Source organism: Furipterus horrens, unplaced genomic scaffold (assembly GCF_987537825.1).
Source record: "Furipterus horrens unplaced genomic scaffold, mFurHor1.1.pri manual_scaffold_5, whole genome shotgun sequence".
Classification (NCBI taxonomy): domain Eukaryota; kingdom Metazoa; phylum Chordata; class Mammalia; order Chiroptera; family Furipteridae; genus Furipterus; species Furipterus horrens.
This window is the reverse complement of record NW_028327175.1, coordinates 160,427,369-160,444,318: the sequence shown is the minus strand read 5'-3', so window position 1 is coordinate 160,444,318 and position 16,950 is coordinate 160,427,369. Positions and strand designations below refer to the sequence as shown.

Sequence of the window (16,950 nt, the reverse complement as noted above, 5' to 3'; positions counted from 1 at the left end):
GTTTCTATTCTGACTGCTTCTATAGACTTTGTATTATTGTTGATGTTCAGAATAAGATCTTTATATAAACTGTCTTCTTTTTTTACTGACATATAGGAATAATATTGATTTCTGTGTAATTAATTTGAAGCAGTCTTCAAGGGCTTAGGAGACCTGGAGGAAGCCTGGCTTCTGGGGAAAACACAAGAGTCTGTTGAGAGAGAGATGGGGCAGTGCCATCTTACGTTAGTGAGTGCTCCTGGGGCTCATGGGTTGGGGCGGTGGCGACCACCAGTAATGGGACATTTAGAAAGGAAAGAGAGAAACCACCCGTAGCATTACTGCTGCATTCCTGCCAGGCACTTTGTTAGTACGTTTAGTACTTTTTTTTTTTTTTAAATAATTTATTTGTTTGCTTCTTTATTTATTCATTTTTAAAGAGAGGGGAAAGGAGAAAGAGAGGGAGAGAAACATCACTGTGTGGTTGCCTCTCACTCGTGCCTCCAACTGAGGACCTGACGTGCAACCTAGTTATGTGCCCTGACTGGGAATCGAACCAGCGACACTTGGTTCGCAGGCCGACGCTCAATCCACTGAGCCACACCAGCCAGGGTTCATTTAGTACTTTTTAATATGTTTACTTTTCCTGACAGCCCTGCTAGGTGGATAATGATACCCCCATTTTGCAGATGAAGAAACTGAGGTTCAGGGAAGTTGCATGACTTAGATGAGCCCCATCTCTTAGCTTTCGTGCTTTCAGTGTCTCCCTGCTGCCATATATATAAAACAGTTTTATTGAGATATAACTTATATACCCTGCAACGCAGCTGTGACCACAACAAATTCTAGAACATTTGCATTATCCCCACAAAGAAACCTTTACCGCTTAGTCTCCATCCCACAGTCCACCCATGCCCCCAGCCTAAGGTAACTACTGATCTACTTTCTGCCTCTATATTTGCCTATTCTGGGCATTTCACATAAACGACCTCATACAACATATCATCCTTTGTGACTGGCTTATTTCACTTAGCATAATGTTTTCAAGGTCCTTCAATGCTGTAGCATATATCAGTACTTCATTTCTTTCTATTGCTAAACATATTCCTTTTTATGGAGATAGCACATTTTGCTTGTTCATTCTGTAGTTGAGCGGCATTTAGGTTGTTTCCATGTTTTGGCTGTTATGAATAATGCTGCCATGAGCATCCATATGTAATGTGTTTTTGTGTGGACATGTGGTTTTATTCTCTAGGGTATATACTAGGAGTGGAATTGCTGGTCATATGGTTATTCTTTTTTTTTAAATATATTTTTAAAAATTGTTCGTTTGTTTTTAGAGAGAGGGGAAAGGAGAAAGAGAGGGAGAGAAACATCACTGTGTGGTTGCCTGTCACTCGCGCCCCCAACTGGAGACCTGACGTGCAACCTAGTCATGTGTCCTGACTGGGAATAGAACCAGCGACACTTGGCTCGCAGGCCGACACTCAATCCACCGAGCCACAGCAGCCAGGGGCTGGTTATTCTTTTTTTTAGATTCTTATTTCTTGAATTTAGAGAGAGAAAAGAAGAAGAGAGAGAGAGACAAACATCAATTTGTTGTTCCATTTATTTATGCAGTCATTGGCTGATTTTTGTATGTGCTCTGACTGGGGATTGAACCTGCAACCTTGGTGTATCAACAGGACATTCTAACCAACTGACCTACCTGGCCAGGGCCACATGGTAATTCTTGAGGAACTGCCAGATGAGGCTCCACAGCAGCTTCCTTGCTGCCTCTCGTACAAAGCTTACTTATCTTCAGAGTTACAGGACTGGGAAGAAGATCAAACCACAAAGTCTATGTGAACTGCCTGTTTTCTAAGATGTAGACTGTTATAAAGTAGTGACAAGACTGCAGCTTCATTGTTGAGACCTTTGATGATTCCTTAGGGACTCATGGGTTTTGCAGGGCCTCAAGGACATTGCCACAGTGCTGGTCATCAATGTGCTGGCAGAACTCTGCCTTCTGCATTCTGGCTAGTAGGCTGTAGTAATAGAGAAGGTGCTGGAATAAGCCCTGAGGTTCAGGGTGTGAGGTAGGGACAAGTGTGGTTAAGGGTGATGAAGGCTCTTGGAAGAGGGAGGGCAGAGTTTCAAGCCTGGCACAGAGGGGACAGGTGGGAGACCAAGGAGGCTGAGAGGGGAGACCGGGTCTGGTGAAGTCCTTAGGCAGCTGTGACTGCTAACTCTGTCCTGTCTTTGTGCTTTGGCTGCAGATCTGGCTGAGTGCAAGCTGGCTTCTTTCCCCATCGGCATCTACAAGGTCCTGCGGAATGTCACCGACCAGATCCAACTCATTACGCTGGCCAACAACGAGCTCAAGTCCCTCACCAGCAAGTTCATGACCACATTCTGTCAGCTCCGAGGTAGGCCCCAGTCAGCTAAGGCCAGGGGTGTGTGGCTAACCCTTGTCCTCAGGCCCTGACCCTCTTGGGAGTGTAACTAGGACCAGTCCTGTCGGCTGAACCTGGGAAGTCATTCCCAGGGGGAGGCTTTGAGGATGGACCTGTGTCCTTCCTGAAGACTGGAAATCCATGTATCACTTCTGCCTAGATGGCTGTGAATCAGATTGGCTAATGGCCCAGGGTGTGTCTCCTGGAGTGATTTCTCTTATTTTGAACAGACCAGTGGGGGGTTTGGGGTCCTGAGGCCCAGGAGTAGTATTCCGTGATAGACTTGAACAAACCTTCTGCCCCCCCAGTCTGGCATCATTCCCCCGGCTGCTTTCTCAGTTCAGGACTCAGAGATTTCAGGAATGTTGGTGCTTCTTTCCTCTGCTGGGCGCACATAGAGCAAGTGGATAAGGGTGCTGGGCAGGGAGGTGGGCTGGAGGCCAGTAGGTGGCTATTATAGATTCTTATGAAATGGCTCCTCCGGTCGGACAAGCAGGGCGCAATGGATGCTCCAGGTCCTGTTCCCCTCGCCACAGAGCAGTACCTCTGGTGTCACTCAGCCACCCATGGGATGGAGCTCCACCTGGGCACTTGGCGTGGTGTTTGCGAAATGGTGGTGCAGGAGAGTTGGGGAGAGCACAGGAGGCATAGCCTTCCTGCCTTCTAGAATTCTCTATCTGATAGAGTCACAAAAAGGGTCTAAGGGCCTGTTTAGAGAAATCAGTATGTAAAATGCTGATGGAACAGGAGGAACATGAGCAAGCATAGCTTATACAGCAGGTTTCAGGCTTCCTAGAGGAGGTCTGGGCACTGGGCAGACCCCAGAGGGGAGAGGGAGGTGTGAATTGGTGACCAGTGGCTCAGGAGGGAGCTCCAGGCGGGACCTGGAAAGACCACCAGCTAGGTACAAACACAAGGGCAAGGAAGAGGGGGCTGGTCTGTGTAGTTGTTTCTGAGGTAGCTCACAAAGCTCCTATTTTTACACAACATGAAAGCAATAAAACACTAGATTTAGCCCAAGGGCCACCATTTGGGAGAATCTCCCATAAAATATCAGAGCTGTCTCTGTTACCTCATATCAGGAATGGAGAAGGAAGATCAGAGAGAGGAGGGGCTTGTCCTGGGTCTCAGGCTGCCTACCCGCCAGGCCAGGGCTGCCTTTCCAGGCCACCTTCATTTGCTCAAGGGTCCCCCAGAGCTATATGCAGCCAATTGGAATTGGGTGTTTGCTTTCCAGAGAAGGATGGGGAGGTAGAAAATGAGTGGTGGGGGTTGGCTGGAGCCCATAGGAAGGACACAGGTAAGCAGAGGGGCTTCCTCTGGGTAGAGGAGCTCACTTATGCCTTCCTTCATTCACTCGACCCTTGGGCACCTCCTGTGTTCCAGACCTCTGTCCGGAGGCTCAGAAACAAAGGCCAGTAGACCAGGTCCCTCCCTGAAGGAGTCCAGGGCTGCAGAACAGACTTGTCAACGACACTGAGTGCTGTGATACTAGTGTGGACAAAACACTGGGACTTCGGAGAAGAGGACCACATTCTTTCTGAGAGTGACATGGGCCACGGGGTGGGTGCAGAAGCAAGGGCTTTCAAAGGATTCGAGGTTTGGCAGCGCCTTGCGGGATGAGGAAGCAGGCCCTCTCCAGGGGGTACCGCACTGAGTGCCAGAGAAACATGCTTAGGGCCCTGTGCATTTGTGCCTTGGCCCTGGAAATATATTCATAATAGCCCTTCGGTCAGAAGTCTGTTGAAGGATACAGTTTGCACTCCCTCCTGTCCAGTGCTTTGGGTTACAAAGGAAAGGCTGCAGGGAGCCCAGCAGGGAGGGGCTGGAGCTGAGGCCAACCTGGCTGCCACAGAGATAGCTCTGCGCCCCAGACTTTGTCAGGGTTTCTCTCTCAAAGAGAAAAACCCTCACCTTTTATGTGTGAAGAGGGTTTTCTAGGCCCCTCACAGCCTGCCAGTGTCCTTTTCTGGGTTCTTGACAGAGGAGGGGGGCTGCTCTGGTGTTGGAAGGGAATCATCTGTGACTCCTTGCCTGCCAAGTTGTCTCCTGTGGGTACCCTGGGGACTGTCTTCTGCTAGGCTCATGGCCCCTCTGAGCAGGGTCATCTTTAAGTGATTGCATTCCTGTGCTGTCCTTTGCCCATTTTATGGCAGGAAAAAGAAAGACCTGGGAAGGACAACGGCACAGATGGAATCAGTCCAAAGGGCAGTTGCGTCCCAGTGTCCAGCTTGGCTCTTTTGTCCCCTCTTTTCCCGTGTTCCCATCTCCCCACTTCTTTTCCATGCACATCATTCAGTTCTTCTTACTGAGTGTGTCCTGGGCCTGCCAGGCCAGAGGTTTGTGAGATACGTCAGCAGAAATGAACAAAGACCACCAAAATGAGAACCGGCGGGGACTGTTTTTTCAGAGCTGCTCTAGCAGGGGAATCAGCCACCACTGTCCTTGGACTTGGCAGAGGCTCAAAGGCAGACAGAGGAGTGGGAAAGCTTTATAGTGGATGAAAGGGAAGGCTTCAGGTATGCCTGAGTGGAGACCATTGCCCTGGGGAAGCTGGAGGAAGGCCAGCTAGCAGTGGGGCATCTGGTGTGATTGGTTAGGGTACATATGTGGCTTTCTCTGGTTGGTGCTAAGTTGGAAGTGGGGACGAAAATTAAGGACACTATCAGTAATCAAGTCCTGGCCATTTGGGGCCAATTGTTACAGAGAGTATTGTTTGGCTTCCTATTTTTGATAGAGAAGCATGCTGACTTCCTACAAGTTTGACTTACAGCAAACTAGCTTCCTGAGCTGCTTACTGTACAGATGGGCTGGTTTCCTGGGCAGACTGTTGAAGGTTGTGGGTCAGAGTTCTATTTTTATAGTTGCCCTGGCCATGGTCGGTGTGTATACTCAGTTTCCCACAGTGTGTCTTCCAATGTGCTGCAGCAGTTCTTCGTGAGCTCCTGTTCTGGGCCCGGCTTTGGGCACGAACAGGTGAGTGATAACAGGAGAGCCCAAGTTCACTGGGCGCTTAACCCTCCCGGCTCCATGCTGAGGGTTTTACATGCATCAGCTCATTCAGTTTCCATAGCACCTGATATTTGGGAAGGATAAGAAAACTAAGACCCAGACCTGGTCCTTGAGGAGCTCCCAGTTTCTCAAGGGAGTCGGGTGTGTGAACAGACAACCACCTAGTAATGTGAGATGCCGCAGCAATGTACTCAAAGCACCATATTCTGCCCCCACTTCCCACTTTGCTTCAGCCCCTGGGGCACTTAGCAGATGAAGGAGGAGAGAAGAGAGGGTACAGTGTGGGGAAATCTGGGCAGACATTGAAGCTTTGCAGTGGCCAGTTTTAGTGTGGGATCAGGCAGATCTACTCTGATGGGCACGTATTTCCTGGTTCCCTCAGCACAGCCACCACTGAAATAGCAGGTCTTGGAGGGTCCATTGCACCTGAGTTACCCACAAGGCTCCCAGTTGCCGATGACCCAGAGTCCCTACCTGATGCTGAGGTGGGGATAAGGCTGTGGCCTGCTGCATCAGTTTTGCCGTCAGTCCTCAAGAGCATCTGGCCCCTAGGGTTACCTGGCTGAGCTCAGTGGGGAGAAGGCCGAGCTGTTTGTGACCCCCGCAAGTACGCTTACAGGCAGCGGGTCAACCCTCCCTAACAGAGAATTAAAGGAACCCAAGTGTCATGGCCTTCAGCATACTTTGTACAGAATCCCAGAGACAGGACTACCAAGGGCAGCGGGTGAGAGGGTCTTAAGGGAGTTGTCAAGAACTGATGTCACCCTGAGCCTGGGGACCACCAGGAGATGAAGAGCAACCTTCTTGGTTCAAGCTGAACCAGGACCCACAAGATGAGAGGCTGGGTCTTTTGATGTTTAAAGCACAGACACCGAGGTTGAGCCCAGTTCTGGAGTGTGACATGTTCCCCTTACCCTGTAGATCCATGCTCCATGCTAATTTTAGCTCTCTGATCCTCGGTGGTGGTTAGGTGCAGCCATTGGGAGCCCTGGCAGATCCGAGGAAGGGAAGAGAGGAAGGTCAGCGACTTTATTCTCCTGGCACCTCCCCATGAGGTCCACCTTGGGCCCCTTCTCTGGAGGTCACTTTTCTCAAGGCAGCTTCAACAAGACTCTCTCTGGTGGTGACAACTCCCTGCTCTTAATCCTGGGTTACTGCATGATCCCTTCAAGTTCCACTATAGTCTTCCACATCTTTGGAAAGACTTTGTTACAAATGAACCCTCCTTGAGTTAATTTGAGTGTGCAGCTCTTCCCCTTTAGGGCCCTGACTCCAATTTATTAGCTCTGTAACAACAGGCAGATTATTTAACTGCTCTGTGCCTCGGTTTCCCCCTTGGTACAATGGAATAATACTGGTAATAGCCTTTACCCCATAAGGGCTCTTGTGAAGACGGAATACAGCAACCCATGCACAGCCCGGAAACAGCTGCATTCCCTGTGCTCTCCAGCATAGTGCTGGGCACATGGTAGTGGGTGTTTCCTGCTGAGTGGGGGTGAATGAATGACTCCCTCCCAAGTGGTCAGCAGAATAATGATCCTACCAAAGATGTCCACATCCCCTAATTCTTGGGCCCTGTGACTATGTTACTTTACATCTATCGGCAGCCGTCCGTCTCGAGAGATGATGGTGTAGCTTCTTAAGAGTCTATCTGCACCGCCGAGAATGGTTGTGCAGTCCGACTCGGGAGTGACACGGTATCTGTCTCCTCCCGTGTTGAATCGACATCTTGCGATGACGCTGGAGTGTCCTCTCTAGTGAAGCTGAAGCTACAGAGCCTCGAGAGACGATGGTGTAGCTTCTTAAGAGTCTATCTGCACCGCCGAGAATGGCTGTGCAGTCCGACTCGGGAGTGACACGGTATCTGTCTCCTCCCGTGTTGAATCGACATCTTGCGATGACGCTGGAGTGTCCTCTCCAGTGAAGCTGAAGCTACAGAGCCTGGGCAGGGTGATATGGAGGGTCTGCTGTTGCCCATGCAGCAGACCCCCCCTCTCTTCGCAGCTGAAGGATCCAAGGGAAAGACGGAGTCAATACAGCTTGGCTTCAGGTGCGCCGCAGGAGTTGCCGGTGTTGACTACAACATCAAACCGCCTTAGGGACTCCGGCTCCGGATTTTCTGTCGGGGTTTACTCCCTTAGCCTTTCCCCTGAAGAGGTATGCCGCAAGGCAGCGGAGGTTTTTTGGAATCAGAGTTTTCCTTCTCTGATGTTACTTTACATGGTAAGAAAGATTTTGCAGACATGATTAAGTTAAGGACCTTGAAACCAGGAGATATCCTGGACTGAGTGGGTGGGTCCAGTGTAAACACAAGGGTCCTTTTACGGAGGCAGGAGGGTCAGAGTCAGAGAAGTGAATGTCATGACCGCAGCAGAGACTGGAATGATGTGGCTCCAAACCTCTCGAGGCTGGAAAAGTCAAGGAACAGATTTTCCCCTAGAACCTCCAAATGATCCACAGCTCTGCTGACAACTTGATTTTAGTCCTCTAAGACCCATTTTGGTGTTTTGGCCTCCATAAGGGTAAGACGGTAACTTTGTATTGTTTTAAGCCACCAAGTCTGTAGTGACGTTTTACAGCAGTGATAGGGAACATACACAGCAGATGGGTCCAGGGCCTCCTGCCTCGGTAGCCCCACTTGCTTGCTTTTTCTGCCCTCCCACCTCGTCTCACTGTGGAACTGGGGTTGCACCCCAAAAGGGAAGCCTTCTCTAAGGAACTGCCCTGCCCACTTTTCTCAGCTGCCTTATTTTCCTCAGCTCCCCCCAGCATCCAGCCCCTCCTGGGGCACACAGGCTAGATTCTGGTAGAGCTCATAATTATTCCCCGTGTGTTTTCTTCAAACCCCTAGAGAAAGCTGCTGCTCCCACCACTGTGGGGTGTTGGATAGGGAGTACAGCAGGTGAAGGAGGTTGAATTGTCCCATTGGGTCAGAATCTGAGACCCGCTTTCTGCTTTCCTCTCCAGCACAACCTGGGCCTGTGATACTGGCAGGAGGGGGCCTACTCTCCTTAGGAACATCCAGGCAAGAGTGTGTTGCTCCGAAAGAATCCTTGGCTACAGAATAGCTGTTTCTGTGCTCTATTACTGTATAAAAAGCCACCCTAAGATTTACTTGTTTTAAACAATAGGGTGTTATTTCCTCCAGCTCTGTGGGTTGGTTGGTGTCTTCTGGGTGGTTCTTCTGTTCTATGTAGTAGAGACTGAAATCACCTCTCTGAGGAGGGAGGTCCTTCATCCTTTGGGGCCTTGCTCCATGTAGCCTCTAATGTGCTTGGATTTTCTCACAGCACAGTGGATGGACTCCAAGGGGAAGGAAATGGGTGGTTACTACCTAGGCTTGGAGGTTCCAGACATCGCTTCTGCTGTCAAGGTGGTCACAAGGCCAGCCCAGATTAAAGACGTAGGGAGCTAGACTCACCCTCTTGATGGGAGTTGCTGCAGAATCTCACTGCAAAAGGCAGAGGCATGGTAGCGATTGCTGGAAATAGCTGGCACAGTGACTTTCTTAGTTTATTAGATGAAGCACTGATGTATGGTGATTTTATCATTCCTTATTGGCTCAGCCCCTTGGTGCCCACTGTTTGCCAGCCACTGTGCTAGGAACTATGAGGAAACAGTTTACCCTTGGGGTCTGCAAACCTGGCCCTGGCATTTCCAAGCTGTGTGATCTTGGGACCGCTCTGAGCTTCCATTTTCTCATCCTAAAATGGGCATGATACTATTACTTCACAGAAGTGTATAATTCCCACATGCTATTAATTTGTTATCTTTATCTATTCTTCAAGTTATATATATTTTTGGAGCTAAATAAATGAATAAATGAAATAAATGAATAGGAATAAATGAACAGGAATAAACAAAATAAGTTCCCTTTGGAGGGGAGTTGGAGGCAGCCTTGAGAACTACTCCTACCATACGAACAGGAGAACAGCTCCATCTGACATCTTGCCAACCCTGGAAATCAGCAGACTCTGGGCCCCCCTCTGCTCACCTGGCCTGGGACTTGTGTGCATACCTGGAACACTGGGATATTGTTTGCAACTTTACATAAGCTCTGAGGCTTCAGTCAGTCCTCCAAGACACGACACAAGCTAACATTCCTCCTTCACCCCTATGCCATGAGACTTCACAATTTTTCTGTTCTAAAATCTAAGCAGAGAGCTTTACTCTTGGCTCCAAGATTCATAACAGTTTCTACCCCCACTTTGTCCATATTACTCATTTCCCATGCATTTCTCTTATTGTTATAAAGATGTAAGGCTTCATTTGAAAACAGGTTCTTTTTTTTTCTTTTTGAATATGTAATAGATGCACACAATACAATACTCCAAGGGTTGGAAAGAGTAACAGGAAAAGTAAGTGTTCCTCTTACACCTGTACCCAGATGTCCCATTCCCCTGCCCAGAGGCAACAACTATTATCAGTTCTAGACATATTTATTCTACACCAATATGAACATAAATGTGTTTAATGTTAGTAGCACTGAAAGTGTGCCACCATGGGCAGACACTGTTGTAAGCACTTTGCAAGTATAAAATTATTTAACCTTTACAACCCTATAAAGTCAGTACTGATATTGTCTCCTTTTTTTTTAATGAGGAAACTAAGACAGAGAGAGTATAAGTAATTTGTCTGAGGTCACACAGTGAGGAAGAAGGGGTCGGCACTGTGGGTTGAGATCCACAGAGCTCCTTTATAACTACTAATAGGAGGAGAGGGTATGCACTGTTTTACAAGTTGCCTTTTTTACTTAGCAATACATTGTAGAAATTGCTCCATGTTGGGACAGTGACAACTCCTCTATTCTTTTCATGGGGGCAGAAGGATTAGCACTGTGTTTTAGTTTGTTCCAAACCCAGTTAGAACAGTTTCCTCACCCCATCCCTCTGTCCATCCAAGGAGTGGGTGTTGCTTTTGGAAACTTCACTCCTATCTCCAAGCTCCTCTGTCCCTTGTGGGCAGCAGCTGTCTTTGGGTGGAGCATGAGCCATTTTAAGGACACTCACTGCCGTACCACACTGGCTTACTCTGCCCTGCAGGGGGCCCTTGCAGGCAGCAATGTGACTGCTCATTTATGTGGGGGTGGCACTGATTGGTCCTCAGTGGACAGGTAGTTTTGGAGTTGGCACATTCCCTTGCTGCCTGGCTACATAAATACTGCCAGCCAGCCTCATCTGTTCCTCAATGGAATCAGTAGGCCTTTCTCCTCTGGGTCAGTGTAAGGCCTCTGAGTCAGCCTTGGCAGCTGTCCAAGATAAGGATGATGCGGAAGTAATAGGAAGAACTTAGGGAGGGAGAGGTTCCATTTGACAGATACCGGAAACCACAGTTCAGTAGGGATAGTAAATAAGAGAATATCATGATGGGCTGCTCTCAGCTTGGGTACAGTCTTGGGAGTAGTGTCGTCTCCCAGATCCCCTGTCAAGCCTGGGAGCTCAGATTGTTCAACTCTGAACCCTGGTGTAAGAGAACAGGAAGAAACATCTGGAGGCCCTTCTAATGCCACCCTCTGGGACCAGAGGACTCCAGCCCTTTTTCTCCAAGAGAGAAAGTGGCAATACCTTGGGCATTGTTGTGACCCCAACAATGAGAAAGAATATGTTGTGACCCCTGGGGTGAGAAGCAAAGCTAGATGTGGCTGAAACTATATTTAGTTGGGAGCTCAACACATCAGCCAATAAGGTGGCTGGGCTATTGGCTACATTTTTGTTCTTCCTCTGAAATGGAAACAACAGAGAAAACCTCAAGTGCCCAGGCTGGGGTGACATAAAGTTCCAGGAGTTGGGTAAGACTAAGACTTTGACAAGTATGGGGACATCTATACCAGGGAACCCACTTATTTTGCCTTCCCCTGGTGACAGTTTTGTTTCCACTCAAAACCAACTAGGTGTATTATAAACAACTTTGCACTCATAAATTTTCTGACACTTAGAAGAAATGGACCAGTTCCTTAAAAATCACAAACTACCAAAACTCAGCCAAGATGAAAATAGACAATCTGAATAGTCCTATAACCATCAAATAAGTTGAATTTATAAATACAAAGACTCCCAGAAAAGAAATCTCTAGGCCCAGATGATTTCACTGGAAAAATGCTATTAAACTCTTAAACAAGAATTAACATCAATTTTACATAGACTCTTCCAGAAAATAGAAGAGAAGGGCACACTTTCCAACCCATGTTACAAAGCCAGTATTACTTTGATTTCAAATTCACATATAAACAAAATTAAAAATAAAACAAAAGAAAAAGGCTATAGGCCAATATCTCACACGAACTAACTGAGAAACAAAAATTCTCAGCAAAATATTAGCAATCAAACCCAGCAATATATGAAAAGAATTACATGCCATGACCAAGTGGGATTTATCAATTTTTTCAGATGTGCAAGGCAGGCTCAACATTTGAAAATCAACTAATGTTATCTATCATATCTGTTGACAAAAAGCATTTAACAAACTGTAACACACATTTATAATTTTAAAAAACTCAGGAAACTAGAACTACAAGGAAAGTACCTCAATTTGGTAAAGAACATCTATAAAAATCCTACATCTAGCATCAAACTTGATGATGAAATGTTTCACCTGTAAGACTGGGAATAGGCAAAGATGTCTCCCCTCATTCAGAGAGTTCTGACCACTGCAACAAGATAAGCAAAGAAGACTGCTGGTCAAGATGGAGGTGTAGGTAAACACTTCCTTGCCTCCTCACTCTACAAATAAATTACAACTAGACTAGAAAACAAATATCATCCAGAAGTGTCAGAAAATTGAGCTGTATGGAAGTCCGACAACCAAGGGTTTAAAGAAGCCACATTCATCCAGATGGGCAGGAGGGGAGGAGAGGTGGAGACACTGAGACCAGCAGAGGGGCATGGTGAGGAGAGGTGGGGAGAGACGCAGAGCTGCGGAGTGGCGTGGAGGGGCATGGAGTCGCATGGAGACGTGGAACAGGCTGGTCCCACATCCACGTGTGGTGAATAAAAATTGGGAGGGACACCTTGGGAAAGAGGGATCCCAGCCCCAGCCCAGGGTTTCAGCACCAGGAAGTTAAGTCCCCATAACTTCCTGCCTCAAAGCCTTTGTACTTGTTATTTCCTCTGATAGCTTTCACCTGGGCTCTTTGCACAACTGGTTTCTTTGCATCCTTCACTCTCACCTTAAATACATTCCTAGTCATCTGAAATAATCTTTATTTGTTTGTTTTTCTTATTTATTACTTTCTCCCCCCGCTAGTATGTAAGCTTGTTAGGGAGGGATCTAGTGTTCGCCATCATCTCCCCAGTCACGCAGTGCCTGCCCTGTGGTAGGTGCGGAGTAATATGTGTTGAGTGAGTGAGTGAAGGCTGTTTCAATATTACTGCACTTGATTGACTTTTCTGTAAATCATGTGTTTCAGCTGCATCCACCTTCTCTTCTTTTGTTTTCTCTTTTGCTTCCTGCATTTGTTAGCATTCACTTTTATTTCCACAAAAGGCTGTATAAATCAAGAATTATGTCTCATAGATCTGCACTTCTCAAGCAGAAGTGGTTTCATTTATTGAGTGCTTTCAAAGACTGTTCTTTTCATGTTCAAGTCCAGGACTGAGTGTACAGCAGGAGCTTAATAAATAACTGTATTGTGCAGCACGTCCTGCCTTTCACAACATTCTCTCAACTCATCCTCACAGCCCTGCTGTAAATGGGCAGGGAAGACCTTCTCATGAGTCGATCCAGGCCAAGGACACTTGCTGAGTTAGACCAGAACCGGGCCCTTCTGGTTCTTTCCCCTCTCTTCATTCAGCACTAAAATAAGCAAAGATTTGCTAAGTCTCTACTTTGAGAAGAATTGCGATGAGGATGAGGGGTGCAACAGTGGAAAAAATCAGGTGGCAAAATGGCCCACTTCCTTCCCAATTTCATGCAGCCCCTTTGATTACCCCAAGGCAATTAAGGAGCTTAGCCCAGGGGTGAGGGCCCTGCCTATCCATCCACTACTCCCTCTGTGCCTTTTGCTTTTCAGGAGAGTTCTGAGCGGGGGAAGAAACCACCTTTCAGGGAGAGGCAGCCCCTCCCCCTTGCAGCTGAGCTTTTTCTTAAAAAAAGGCTGAACTTCAGAGTGCAGTGTCTGAATCTGGGACAGCGAGTGATTTTGTACCCATAGGTTTCTTCATCTTTAGAGCAGTGATCTCCAGAGGAGACCCAAGAAATGACTTGGAAAGCTGCTTAAGCTCTATTGAATGAAAAAAGCAAGTCTCGATGTATATAGTCTATGATTTCATTTTTGTTTTTTGAAAACAGTATCTATCCATCCATCCATCCATTCATCCACCCATCCATCCATCCATTAGTATATATATAGAAAAATATGGAGGAATGCATACCAAATGGCGTTGGTCTTCTCTGGGGGTAGAAATACATGAAATTTTCATTTTTCGGTGTTCCATATGTTTGTGACGTCAATAGTTTTACAATGAACAGTTACTGCTTTTGTAAGCAGAAAATGCATTTGTAATTGAACAAACTGTATCAGTCGGAAGAGGCCAGTTTTGCATCAGGAACAAATAATCCCACATTAAAGCAACAAAATCTGTATTTTCAGTTGGGATAGCATCTGGTTTCTGTGATAGGTATTAGCGTTGTTCGCGTGCCTGAGCGTTAGGCTAACTACCACCTTCAGTAGTGACTGACAGCTGGACCATGATTTTTCTTGAGAAAGTAACTCCAATACAAACAAGGCCCAGGAGGTCTGTGCACAATGGGAACAATATTATAACAGTGGTAACAACTGTCTCCCTTAGCGGCACCTTTCAGCAACAACATCTCATTTTAAGCAGTGCGCCTTTCTGAAGCTTCTCCAAGATAACCAGTCACAAATGTATCGGTGGTAGCTCACGCAGCCTGGTGTGAGAGTCAGTAAGTGGAGTGGCTGACAGCATGAACCCCAGAGCCGGACTGGCCTGGGGAAGACATCAACTCTGCCACTTCTAACGTCCAGATGTGTAAAATGAATCCATTTCTACACCTTCTTTAGCGATCATTGTAAGAATAAAGTTGGTAAAGGCAAACACTGAGAATACTGCCTGGAATGTGAATGCTCAAGAAATTTAGCTGTGTATATTATTATTTTTATTGTTGACACTATTACAAATGTCCCCCATTTCCCTCCCTTTGCCTACCTCCACCCAGTAGCTATCTAGTACATTATTATGTGTAGTCATGTCCAGAGCCTGCCTGGTCCTCCTAAGAACAATGACCCGAGGACAGACAGAGTTTGTCAGGAGGATTTGTTGTACCATTGGGATGGATTTCCTAGTGAGCAAAGAATCTGTGACTGGATGGGAGTAAGTTTTGCCCTTTTCCAGAATGGGGTCTGACTAGATGGAATCAAACTGAAAAATCATTAGGGCTACAAGAGCTTAGGAAGAAGAGCCTAAGGCTGATGGAGACTCTATGGGCGGAGGACTCAGAGAAGGAACAATGGCTTCTGCCAGCACTCTTATCTGGGAGAAAGCTGCCCCTCCAGCTCTCGTCCTGATGCCAGACAATCCAGCTCCTCACCAAATGTCCCTGGTGCCTTTTGAGCTGCTGCCCCAGCACTGGAGCTCAGAGGGAGTGGTTGGGATCCATATGCAAGGAATTGGGCGTGATGAAATGCTGCAGGGTTTTGCTGTTGCAATTAAAATGGGTTTCTCAAAAGCCAACTTTGACAACACGGTCGCCATTCGGTTCTGCCTCTTTGGAAGAACTGGTCACAGTTTGTCGATTACTCAGAGACTTGTGTGGCTAGCTGCTGGATCAGTAGACCTTCTGAAATGAACCGCATAGTCACATTTAGTTAAACTGTTCCCATTTTATGTATTTCTTTATTGTAATCAGGATCTTCTGATAGTGGGAATTTTCAGTAAATAGTATAATTTATTTATATAATTGGAAATTTGTTTTGTTATCCAGGATTGATTTTCATTGGCTTGCATCTCACAATAATTAATATCTTCAAGTTTTTTATTAACAGCTCAATGTTAGCTGGTGTTTTGTTTTATTTTTGTTTCAGCCTCCTCCCAAGTGTAAAATTATATGAACCACAATTAAATTAATGTACTCGAATTATTACAACTTGTCACTTCTTATAGAGGAAGTTGATATCAGCTGTTCACATTTGAATAATTCAAGTGTACAGACTCTTCTTTTTTTTTTTTTTAAGCCAGTTCTGTGCTCTGCATATTGCAAAGCTGCTTCAAGGACGTGACCTTCCTTTAAAAGTGTATAACACAAGTGAACTGCCTTCTTTATTTTATTCTTTCTTTTGTTTTAAATGATCAAAATTATTCGTTACTTTTGTGAACTCAAGTACATCAAATTTGGGAAAGATTTGAGAAGGCTGGTAATATAAGTGAGGGGCATTTTAGAAGTTATTCCAGAAGGAGAGAAACTCAAAGTCCCTTCCTCTGCTAAGAGTTCATAGTTCAATGAAAGATGTCAGCTTTTGTATGTGTTCTTGTCATTTTATTATTTTTTTGTGAAAACAATTTTCAAAAATTTGAAAATAAAATCTCAGTCTTTCCTTCTTACAAAAAAAGGAAGAAATAGAGACTGTTCAGAGTGGTTCTTGAATAAACAGTTTTGGAGGCAGGAATGCCTTCTTTGGCTTGTACTTTTTTTTTTTTTTTAATCCTTAGTCAAGGATTTGTTTTTATTGATTTGAGAGAAAGAGAGAGAAACACTGATGTGAGAGAAACATATTGAATCTGCAACCTAGGTATGTGCCCTGACCAGAAATTGAAACTTCAACTTTTTGGTATACAGAACGATGCTCCAACCAATTGAGCCACCCAGCCAGGGCTGGCTTGCACTTTGTAATTAAACGTGCTGGGTGAGGGAGCAGTCTTGGCCTTCTAACAACTGAGGCGTCAGAATGTAGGGAATTGACTTTCAGTTATGAAGCTTGGAACTGAGTCTCCCATGGGTCTGTCAGGCTCCGAGCTTCTCCAACCTCAGGGCCATCATTCGCTCCCTTTAACTCTGGTTATAAAGTCCTTTGCCCACCCCTTTGCAGGCAGCCAATATCTTTGGAGTCAGACATATCCAGTGTCAGGTTTCAGCTGCCCCGCTATGTTTGGCAAATCACCTAACCTCTCTGAGCCCCCAGATTTTTCATCTCTTAAAAAAGAAATGATAAAACATCTCTTGAGTTGCTGTGAGAATTAGAGATGATATGTGTATAGCACTTGGCATATAGTAGATGCTCAATAAACATGTAATTCTTCCTTTCCTACACTGTAGAAAGAAAGAGAAAGAATATAAGTCATTCTACTGTCAAGAAAACCCAGACCATAGAAGTAAGGTGGCCTGCCCAGGGTGACGGAACTGGAGACTAAGCAGAGATTTGGTTAGGAGCAGGTCTTTCCATCAGTTGAACCCGTAACCACTATTCAGTAGTTACAGGCCCAGCTCAAGGAACATGTATTGAGTGTTCTGGGCAGAGAGGATCCCTGCCCTCCTATTTCTTCCCTAGTACTAAGAGGAGTGGGTATGTAGA

General features: G+C 46.2%; 1 protein-coding gene across 1 annotated transcript in view; it reads left to right on the top strand.

The window, feature by feature from the left end:
- LRRC20 (leucine rich repeat containing 20) overlaps window positions 1-16,950 on the top strand; it is a 63,846-nt gene that overhangs the window by 30,227 nt on the left and 16,669 nt on the right. The window contains exon 3 of the mRNA XM_090278140.1: window positions 2,238-2,387. Within this exon, the coding sequence (XP_090134266.1) occupies window positions 2,238-2,387 (150 nt within the window). The remainder of the gene's footprint in view (window positions 1-2,237; window positions 2,388-16,950) is intronic.